Source organism: Gossypium raimondii, chromosome 2 (genome assembly GCF_025698545.1).
Source record: "Gossypium raimondii isolate GPD5lz chromosome 2, ASM2569854v1, whole genome shotgun sequence".
NCBI classification, from domain to species: Eukaryota; Viridiplantae; Streptophyta; class Magnoliopsida; order Malvales; family Malvaceae; genus Gossypium; species Gossypium raimondii.
This window is the reverse complement of record NC_068566.1, coordinates 30,026,465-30,037,917: the sequence shown is the minus strand read 5'-3', so window position 1 is coordinate 30,037,917 and position 11,453 is coordinate 30,026,465. Positions and strand designations below refer to the sequence as shown.

At 34.1% G+C, this 11,453-nt stretch overlaps 2 protein-coding genes across 3 annotated transcripts; both read right to left on the bottom strand.

Annotated features, from left to right (window-relative positions):
* Positions 1–2,772: 2,772 nt before the first annotated feature.
* Positions 2,773–5,006, bottom strand: LOC105788181 (aluminum-activated malate transporter 10). Its single transcript, XM_012614942.2, has 6 exons — positions 4,556–5,006; positions 4,322–4,462; positions 3,972–4,244; positions 3,788–3,888; positions 3,561–3,704; positions 2,773–3,454 (listed from the first exon to the last, which is right to left on the bottom strand). The coding sequence occupies exons 1-6, from the start codon at positions 4,893–4,895 to the stop codon at positions 3,032–3,034; spliced, it is 1,422 nt and encodes a 473-aa protein (XP_012470396.1). The 5' UTR covers positions 4,896–5,006; the 3' UTR covers positions 2,773–3,031.
* A 1,097-nt stretch (positions 5,007–6,103) lies between these two features.
* LOC105788182 (transcription factor bHLH157) lies at positions 6,104–10,888 on the bottom strand. 2 transcript variants are annotated; one of them, XR_001131904.2, is made up of 11 exons: positions 10,542–10,888; positions 10,036–10,125; positions 9,761–9,863; positions 9,496–9,537; positions 9,351–9,410; positions 7,523–9,088; positions 7,303–7,407; positions 7,065–7,202; positions 6,861–6,986; positions 6,509–6,773; positions 6,104–6,433 (listed from the first exon to the last, which is right to left on the bottom strand). XR_001131904.2 is itself a non-coding variant. In XM_012614943.2 (10 exons), exons 1-10 carry the CDS (start codon positions 10,649–10,651, stop codon positions 6,585–6,587), a joined length of 2,529 nt encoding a protein of 842 aa, XP_012470397.1. In that variant the 5' UTR covers positions 10,652–10,888; the 3' UTR covers positions 6,104–6,584. The 2 variants fall into 2 exon arrangements, 1 of the variants encoding a protein (XP_012470397.1); XM_012614943.2 differs by having other exon boundaries at positions 6,104–6,773.
* Positions 10,889–11,453: the final 565 nt, after the last annotated feature.

Sequence of the window (11,453 nt, the reverse complement as noted above, 5' to 3'; positions counted from 1 at the left end):
GTGTTGGTCATTGGATTGTGTTTAATCAGATTAGTGACCTTGTATAAATTCTGATGTGTTTTAGGAGTAGAGAAAGAGGCAGTGGACGATCCTCCAGCACTTTAGAATTTGCATAGTGGTGGCTCATTCATTGGTAAGAGTGTGGTTGTGTTGAAGGGTTATTTTAGTTTGAATGGGGGTCGTTATTAGTTACATTTCCGCGAATTGTCATTTAAATTGGTTACGTTAATTATCAATATAAGTTTTGGGATTATTTGCATTACATCAGCATCAGGAAAATACTAGGTGTGTAACGAGAAACCCAAAAATAAGTGAATTAAAAAAGTCAAAATTGGGGCCTGTCGATGCCACACGACCGTGTGTCAGGTTGTGTGGTAGGTCATGTGTGACACACGACCGTGTAACAAGCTGTGTGTAAGGCCATCACAGCCTAGGCCATTTTGGGCTGTGTGAGCCTAAATTTCTGGAAATTTCCCTAGGGTCGTACATGTCATCTCGATGATTGTGGGCCTTCCATAAGGTCGGTATGTGTTCAGACAAGCCTTAAAGCATGAAATCTGATAATCTGTTTGTATGGAATTTGATGTAAACAATACCTAAATGCATGTAAGGTAATGTGAAATGTCTGATCTGATATGTATATGCATGTTTAATATTTGTTATACGAGCATGTCTGATATATTAATTCTGGTATCTATTACTTATGTTGTATTTGGTATTATGTTTGCATCTGACTATGGGGCAAGGTATGTATTATGTGGAAGAAGTATTCTGTGTAAGGCGATATCTCGCTAATCTACTAGCAACATTACTGCGATTATTCTGAAAAGTGTCTTATGGATACTATGCGGTGTGTAGGGCTGGGTGGGTGTTTAATACCCCACATGGTGTGTTGGGATGGTCGGAGCTGGTGTGTAGAGGATGGGGGTAGGGCTATGCATATCTGTATTTGTACGACTCTGTTATGAATCTGATTTTGTATAAGACTTATGCCTGTATCTGTTTTGCAATGTGATTGAATCTGCATTAATGTTTAAATATGCGTTACACATTGAGTTATCAAAACTCACCCTTTATTTGTCTGTTACTTTCAGGTAACCCTCAGACTTAGGCAGGTCGGTGTGACGGAAGCTCGGATGTGCCACGACTTCGTAAAACATTAATTACAATAATTTGTGTAGTTAAAATTTTTGTTTTGAGAGTTTTGTAATTTTTGGACTCTCTGGACATTTGTGTTTTATTTTGAATTTGGATTTTAATTTGGGATGTCTTGCATGACATTTGATAAAACGATTTATGGAATCAACCGCTTTTTAGAAAACAAGCTCGGGTTTTCAAAATATAACGACTTAAGAACTTCCGCTGCAAATTATTTATTTTATTTGAAAATGTAAACAATTGAGGTTTTAACTGATAAGTATAACAATATCTTTTTAAATAATTGGATTCTTTTAGCAACAAAGATATACGTTGATTTCAAAAAGTAAAAGTCGAATTTATAACTTTTCTTCGTAATATTTCCAAATTCGACCATAACGTCTAGGCCGGGTTTGGGGTGTTATAGTCTAATATTAGAGTTTAACTTTATAATTGTATGTTTTTATCAATTTTAATATTATTTTATACTATTTTTTTTCTAATTAGTATTATATTTATAATTTTATAAAAATTTTCAACTTGTCATTATTTTTAAGTAATTTGCAACTCGAAAGTAATTAATTGTATCAAAAGTCCAATGTTAATCAAAGATGATGACAATGATTATAGATTATAGATCGAATAATTAGAAAATCAATATGGAAGATGATGAACAAAATGATGGATTGAAATAGGAGATTAAGATAGAAAAATTAAATATATTTGTAATATTATTAATATTTATTTTAAATTAGATTTTATTTTAACTTTTAAGAAGTTGTATTTTAAATTTATCTTTATTTTATTCCATTGTAATTTTTTATAATACAATTAGATTAATTAATCTAAATAATTGTTACACTTACAAAAATAAGTTATTAGAAAATTAAAATTATATTATGATTTCTAAAGTTTAATTCGAGATACAATTTGAATTTACTTTTAATTAATAACATTGTTAGTTAGTTTTAAATTAGAAAAGAAAATGCTAAGATAGCTTTTAATACTGAAATTAATATTTTAACATTAATACAGTAAAATATAAATGTTTTATTAAATAATAAAAATATGTGTAATTTTAATATATTAAAATCTTAATTATTATTATCTATTATTAGCGTGCATATACAAATTTAATCAAATTCTAATCTCAATTATCAACATATTTTTTTAATTTTGAAGTTTAATCTTTAAGATATTTACATAAAATTTCAAGATAAAATTCTCCTTTTACCTTTATTCAAAATGAAATAATATATCTTTAATTATATTTTATTATAATTTAAACTATTCGATTTAATCAATAAACAATATATTTTTATTTTAAATTATTTAATTATTTTATTTACATCAAGTTTGTAACGATGAAAAGTATATATCTGCAGTATATTCATGTTTTAAACATAGAGTGCAAATATTTCTTTAATGTTGAAATAAGAATATATAATATATTCACAATGTATGATATTTAAGACTAATATTATAAAAGTGTTTGATATATTAATAAAAAATAAGTAATGAATATAATTATGGTATTTGATAATAATAAATCTTTATATTTATTTTATAATAATTTATATTAGTTTAGATAGTTTTAGATAAATGTTAAATAGTAATTTATATTATTTCAAAACATAATAAAATTTAATTTGATTATCAAATGCTTTAAAAAAATATATAATAAATATTTTCAATACTTGATAGTAATCGGAAAGGAACAATGGCGAGGCCAACAGCCAGCAATCAATGAGTCATTTAAAGCAACTAGGAGTGAAGCAAATTTTCTTACCATCTTCCTACTAACTCCTACATTCGTGTGTTTTATGTAATATTTTTTGCACCGATGCTTTACTTTTGTTCTTCTTTCTTACTATATGAAATCATTTTTAGGAACTCAGACCCTTTGAAGAGCCTTCATGGTTCCTTCAGGTTTCTCTTCTTTTGCTACAATCTTATCTTTCATTTCGCTTTCCTTGACTAGTTCTTCCACAGAACCCACAAGAGCTTCAATCCGCACAGAGATTTCAATTAGTATAGAAGCCAAAGTCACCGCTGGTATGATTTCCATGAAAGGGACTAAACCAGTTGCAGATATTTGGTTTTCTGCAGTTGTTGATGGATTCAGCAAATGAGAAAGAGATTTTAAGTCATTGTGAAGTTCTTCCAGTGCGCTGTTCATTTCTTCAACCAACAAATCTATGGTGGGAGACTTGTTCATTTTCTTCACAGATTCTGCTAACTCTTTTATGGCACTTGAAGAGCTAGAGCTTACTTTCAAGCAACTAGTGCTTAGATGTTTCTTTATTGATTCAGCTGCCTGGGTAGAACATAAAGCAAAGTGATGGCAGCCTATGTTTAGTACCTCTATTATATCATTATCATGGAACAGATAATCAGATCAAACAATTTGGACTAGTTATGACCTGATTTTCTGAGTTGATGCAACTGTTGAGAGCCTCTATACAGTAAGCACAACTGCGCATCGATGCCCCGATTTTCAGATATTGTTTCCATGGATGCCGGAAGTTGAACCGTCCATGGGAAGGCTCCCACCTAGCAAAATTTGCCTACAGGAAATCATGCCAATTTACTAATCAGATCAAAGACGTAATAGTCTTCTTATGTTTCTCAAACTTGGTGTCGGACTTACCATTGATTCTTCTGATGCCTTCGAGCTCAGCACGCACTTGTAACCTTGCAACTTTTGATCATCTTCTCCATTGCTGTTGGTAAAATACTGTCTTACACAACCTGCAACCGTGGTGAGAAAGATAGGTTCTTAGCATGTCATGTAAGAACAAACTAAGTATATTGCGAACGAGAACGAAACCAACCATCGAGGGAATCGGAGAGTTTGTCCATGTTACGAACAGTGAGGCTATGGAGCTCTTGACCGGACCAAATGGGGCAGACCAGCATGATTACAAGAATGCATAAGGAAGTTCCAATGATAATGGTGGATATTCTTTGATGGGCCAGGTCAAATAACTTATCCACCCTATAGCCTGATATAGCAACGATGCTAAAGGTGAGGATGAAGATCATGGCACCATAATCAAACATGGATTTCACTGATGGAATGAATCTCGAGAAGGTTGCTATCGAAGCTGAAAAAAATGAAATAAAGATAAGTAACACCAAGGTTCAGCTTCAGCATTAAGAAAACACAATGAAAACAACATACCTAATATGAAAATCGATGCTCCTACGACAAAGGGTTCAAATCTGTCTCCGGATTGACTAGCGATCCAGTGTACCCCGACGGCAAGAAAACCAGCCAGACAAGTTGCACAAACTCTGTTCAAACATTTGTATAAGGTGGCGCCTGTGATGAAGAAAAGAAAACGTTTGTACCAGGGAAAAAAGTACAGAAGTAGTAGATTTTGAAGAACTTGGAATTGGATACTTAGTTACTTACCAACTGTGGGTTCGAATACTACTACGACAGTCATAATAGCCCACATAGCATTGCCTCCAACACCATCATACAAAGGTCTCATGAAGTAGACCAGTGATACAATTGTGAGTGCTAGTCCTACCTTAATGCAGTGGATCACTTTTCTAGGATCATTAGCTCCCATGTCCCATGCTTGCTTCAGAAACATCCGCACTTTCATACCCAAACCTGAAATTAAGCCTTTTGTTCTTAGCCACACCTTTCTTGCAAGCCCTGTAGGTGGAACCAAAACCTCGGATGAGCCATCAACCACCCTTATCCTCCATTCCACTCCCTCACATAATTCCTTCCCAGAAGCCATTTTTTTTTTTCACTAAGTTGGGTTTATAACAGAAATGATTGTTGTTGATATGTTGAGTGTAGGAAGCAAAGACAGCAAAGGCATGCAAATATGAGGATGAGGCTTTGGTGATCAAAATCAATATGACTATTGGACTGTATATAAAGGACATTGAATATGTGTTGCTGATCTTTTCAAGAAAATGTAATTAAAAACAAATCCCAATAGCATGGGGGATTTTTTATTTTTTATTAGGTATTATTAAAGTCATGATGTGGATGCAAGTATGAAGTGCGGGGAAAAAGTAATCTCTAGTTTACAATTCTTAACAAGAGTTGAGTGCAATGGTAAAGTTTATTATATTTATAGAGAGAAAATTCGAGTTTAAATTCTGAAAACAATATTATTAAAAGAGACTTACTAAAAAGGAGATGATGATTTGTGACCGGATAAAAAAAATATTTGATTTAAAAGTAATTTTATGTTGGGGGAGGTGTTGAAATAATGTGTCCTAAATAGAAAAGCAAAACGTCAGCCAACCAAGATTTAGGTCAAAGAAAATTCTATAAATTTGGCATTTTTTTAATTGTACTCTTTAGTGGATCTCTGAATGGAATCCTCTCTAATCTTGTCTTTTCCAGATAAGAAAATTAGGAAACAGCACCAATCTTTTAGTTAAAGTATTTCGATATCTTCATTTTTTTTTATTTGTGAAATCATCACAGTGATATTATGTGCTATTACAATTGATATGTATATTTGCTTTGCATTGCATGAATCAATTTGCAAAAGTCATCAAATATCATTTTTTTAATAAGCTGGACATCACATTCATAAAGTAATATAGCCCCAGTATATAAAATCTCATCCCCAAGGCAAATTAGGTCTTGAATAGGACCATAAAGGTTCCCCATCTTTGAATAAAGTGGGGAGGGAATAAGATGTTAAACAAGGCTTGCGTTGACTTGTTTTGATTTCACTTGAATGGAGAGAACACTTATCCGCTGCAGTGCACTGATTTGAAAGGCCAATTCAGCTATCAGAATTTGCATTACACTCAACAAGGGTTTACTTTTCTAGTATATATCTAAGTGCGAACCATGTTTAACCCTTTGTCTGTTTCCATGAATCCAATAACTTTTGGAATGCTTTGCATGTAATTAAAATTTGTATAAACAAGTTAATCTGAAGGGAAATTTCAAGCAAGTATATATCGCAGTAATGCAACATTTGGGGAGACAAAGCAAGCTAATTCTATTTGATTTTTTGCTAATCAAACAACCACAAAAGGACCAAGAAAAAAAAATTAATTAGCTGTTAGCCTACAACTGTGTCATTTGCTTTGGATTATGAACAAACTATTGCAGGAGCAGCATGCAATAAGCTAAAAACTAAGATCTATAATTCAAACCAGCTTGGTCCGCAGATGATGAAATGAGTTTCGATCAGGTTCTTGCTACTTGTGTAGGCATGCTCCACCATTCCATGGTCTCTCCTCACTTTTTCAGAGATGGTATGGGGTGCAGACAAATCGCTTGCTGCTCCTTTGAGAATATTTCCTAGTCAACCATATACATTATGTCTAAAGGAAGTTGAAAATGCAACGAAATCTTCAGTTTTGGCTTTTCAATTACCAGAACACCAATCACCGCAGGCCCTTTAGATGTCAATGCTCAAGGTACTTCTGGAACCCTTAAATGTGTGTTCTAATTATTGAAATGTCTCAGCCGTGTTGAGAGGAGGTAGCGGAAAAGGTTGCAGGTAATTGTTTGATAGCGGAATCCCACCATTCACGTCATTGCTTGGCTGACTGGCAGAATCAATCCCACTGCCGCCTGTCTGTTGCAGAAGCGGGAGAAGAGACCAGATTATACATGTCCTTTCAACTTGCTCCTTTGCCTGTCAATTCACTTTAGGGTCAGTTCTTTGAAATCATTTTTAAGCAGTCTTAGTACGTTTTTTTGAAATCTTAACTTTGTTATTTACCTCAACAATGAACCGTGCCCATATCTTGTCTTCTTGGAGCTCCATCACCGCCCTCAAGATATTCAACCCAATGCCCCGAATAACATTTGCTATTTCAAGAAAGAATCCTTGATCTTCACAGAGCATCTGCAACCAAGAAATGATGAGCTTGAGTAATACTGCCAAGATTGTTTAATTAACCAACTTTGAGGAGTCTTTTCATACCTCTATAAGCATTTGGCCAGGTGGATTTAGGTCCTTAACTACAATAGGGATACTCTGAGCCCCAACTTCAAATGCCCATGTAGCACCACCACTTATCATGTTATGTTTTGGAAGCATTCCATCCTCGTTGCCGATAATCTAAAGCCCAAGCAAGTTTATTAACGCATTAGTGAACTACAATCACCATACTCTGGGCTTCTTCAGCATCACATGTCACTGAAATAAAACAACAGGTTACCTTTGGTTCATCAGCTTGTTTAATCTTGTCCGCATATTTTGTCACGCCTTGCAAGAAAATCAGGTATTTGATAGTCTGCTCCAGTAAATGATCAATGCTCAATGGCTGCATTATGGAAATAACATAAGCCACATTATAATGAATACTTCATTGTGTTGCAATTTGGTACCAGAAATAATTTTAGGCGATAATGCTTAAATAAAAGAGTAATCACTAGTACCTTTCCATTGTGTGGGATAATCCCTCTCAACTCTTTTATACGATCTTGGATCAACTGACGGTCTTTGGGCCTGGGTCGAGTACTTTCACCAGGTTTAGCTCTTTTCTTGGCTGGCTTCTTTGAAGTTGCAGCAACAGCTTGGCCACCATTTACACTGTAGCTATCATCTATCCACGCACCAACTTGTGATTTTCGATGAATGTCTTTGTTGAATATAGTATGTGAATGATGCACTGGATTCATGCTCCCGGCAGAGTAAGAAAGACCCACAAACTGACCTTGACAAAAACTAGACGAAGAACTTTCAGTTTTCCTTCTTTTAGTAATAGAAAGTTGATCCTCAACACTAGATTTCGTGGCATGAGAAGAATTGTTAACACCATCTAGAAGCTTTTCAAGGCCTAGTTCAGAGAATAAGCCTTTTCGCTTGCCATTCATGGCACGGGCATCCAATTGCGAAATGGTTTCCGACAATCCTGAAGTAACAGTTGAGTTATCACCATGTAGCAATGGCACAATAATATCTTCCAAGGACTCCCCAGTTTTTCCAAATGCATAATCAATCCCCACACCATCGAACAGATCAGTCCCGTTATCATGAACAATGGTAGATTTCTCTGCATTAGATATGGATGCTTCAGTGGTGGAGCTTTGCAATGAATTAGCTGTTTGTCGGACAGGAATGTCAACTAAGGTATCACCTCCAACGAGAGCAGATGACACTGATGTAACTCCCACTGAAGATGAAACATCACTAATGATAGTAGCTCCTGTTCCATTGATGTCATGCCGGGGCAAAGGAGAAAACAACTGAGAAAGATCATCCAGATTAAAGGAGTTACAGAGATCTATTGTAAAGTCAGCTGGGTTAAACTCCTCAGTGATTCTTTGTAGGTTAATCGCATCATCAAGAAGGCCGTTGTTAGTGCCAAAAGAACATTGATACTCAGCTGTTTTCCCATAGCTGTCTAGAGTAGGTAATTCTGCATCAACAAGTTCCCCTATGCCGTAAAGTGAACTGAATGTCGAAGCACCTTGCAACTTTTGTTCCATATTTCCACTGACTGCAAGATCGTTTGCCTTAGGAAGCATATTCGGTGAATCCCATATTCCACTTTCCGATGGAAATGATGTCTCAAATGAAGTTAAAATTGAACCCTCACTACGCCATGTACTAGTGCAAGGGGTATAAGCAGCCAAGCAGTTAACAGGAGAGATCTTACCGGACGATAAAGATAGAGCTTCTGCATTACTTGTTTGCAGTTGATTTCTGAGATGAGGTAAGTTCTGTACCACCGAGTTCACACTTGGGTCTCGAATCTCGCGCATGAAAATGGAGGATTCAGTGGCATTTTTTAAGGAACATGGCCACCCTTTTGGCTCTCTAGGGAAGCCATACAGTTCAGTTGCCAGATTCTCATTGTAAATATTTCCACGTGATCCTAGTGCCGCAAAACGATCGTCTTGATTGCAAGCTTCAATTTCCAAAGGGGTAAACCCATGAAAACTCCCCACACCACAAAATATCTTCTTTGTTTCATCCAAAAAGTCCAATCTCTCTAAAATCTGCAACCACAGCAAACAATAATTAGAAATTTTTGCAACAGGGGTGCTTGTGCACGGGATGAATGCTTACTTGCAAATTAATTTATCAATCCATTTGCTTTAATTATATATTTCTGAAGTAGAAATCAAAATATAAAGAAGACTAACCAAATACACTAGTTTGGGTAATCCATATAAACATGAACAGATAAGACTGAAAATAGAATCGCTAAATACTAATAAAAAAGAATATACTATATCATTCATTTTCATATGTACTTACCTTTTGTGTGGATCCAACCTGAACCATTCCTTGTCTTCCCAAAGAGATTATTGCTATTGTCTGCAGATCATATTCGATCGTAAATAATACAAACATAGAGAAATATTACTCACAGGGTAACATTTTTGTCAAATTCAAAAGTTACCTTGATCCCACATGAAAATTGATTTTGTAACTCAGATTCATCCTGCAAAATGGGGGGAAAATCTCAAATTATAGACTAAAACATTGCAATGCCATATGTCCTATTTTTTTATTTTGCAAAAACTAGAATGCTTGTTTCTTTGACTTACCAAAAGTTATAAGCATGCAAAACAGTATGTATGGGACATAGGGGGAGTATTAAAGTAACCCATAAATGAAAAGTAAGAAAAAAATTGAGGGAAAAGCAGAAATGGGAAAAAACGTACCTGAAATGTAATTTGATTTCCAGTGTAACTATTTGAACTTTTACCATAGGAGTCTGAGAAAATCCATCGATGCTTTCCTGTGAAAGCAGCTTGGCCAATGATCCTAAGTTGACAAAAAATAAAACAACAACAAGATTTTGCTGTTAGAGATCCTTGTTTTACTCTCTCTCTTTTTTTTTTTTTTTGGCCAAATTTTGAATGTATTTTCACTACAATTATTGGATTAAAAAAGAAGCAGCAAAAACTGAAACAGATTAGTTGATAATCAAGCATACCCTTCACCCAGGATGTGGAATTTTTGAAGTATACTGTTAAACAATGGCCTCATTTGTTCTTCATAGTAGGCATCTTCCATTGTTAACAACCTGTTAAAGTTCCAAGTATAAAAATCCATGTTTAGAAAAAAAAATGAAAAAGTCACTTTAATTTAGTATAGGAAACTAAGAAAATGATGTTTATCACGGTAAACTATCTCTTTATTTGCTTGTTATTGGAGGATATAAAACAAATTGGGAAGGAATTTTAGTAATAAAATCACCATATTTGGATTTTCTTTAATTAACAAAAAAATTCTAAGAAAAGGGAAAAAAAAGGTATGGATTGAAACATGCATGGCAAAAATATGAAGTGAAAAAAAGAGAGAAGAATATGCAGCTAAAAGTTCAGATCTTGAAACAAACTAAAAGCCAAAGATAATATATAAATTTGGAAGAAACCAACGAAATAGACAAGAAAACAAGGACGAAGCAAACATTACAAAAACAAAAGAACAAAACTTTACATGGAATTTCTCTGATCAAAGCGCCAAAAAACACCATAACACCACCCATTACTGCAACAAAGATTTTTAAGTGTCTGCTTTAACATTGAACCCTTCTCTGCTTCCCCCATTTTCCACAAAAAAAAAAAAACTTCACGATTCAAAACTTCACTTCCTTGAACCCCATTAAACACCTAAGCTTAAATCCCAGGAAGGAAAAAAAAAGAACCCAGAAATTTTCTGAAGCAAAAGGGTAGGAAAAAGAAAAGGAGCTTTTTCCTTTGGCTTAGTTTCTCTACTGTAAGAGAAATGAAAACAGAAAGTGGTTGGTGTAAGAGAGATAGTCGAGAAAAAAAGGTTGGGTTTAATATATATATATATATAGCATAAGAATGAGAGAAGGAAAAGGAAGAACAAATATTTATGATTTTACGAAGCAAAAAAAGAAAGAAAGGGTGGTGATTGCTTTGTAGTTTTGTCTCACTTTAATTTAATTTAATTTAATTTTTTGCTGTAATTTATTTTGTCCATACAAGTGGGTTTGTTGTTGTAATAATTCTGTAGATTCTTATTATTATGTGTTACAGACAGAGAAAAGGAAATGTGATAGAAGGTTGAAGAGACTTACAGTGGGTATTTACTCATTTAAAACACTTTAGATGTCTTGTATTTTCTAAGGTTGGCTTTCTTTTCTTTTTCTCATTTGTGGGATGAGAAAGAAATTCTTTGATAGATACAAAATGAAGAAAACAAATTATATAAACAAAATCAAAGATCGAATCTCATTTAATTTTAATACAAGAGTGTAGTTTCAAGTTTTTTTTTTGTGATTTACTGACTTAATTTGATGTTTTAGCTCATCACATTAAATTCAATCAACCAGTATGTTGTTGCATGGTTAATATTTTTGCTTTTAAATTTTAAAATTTCATT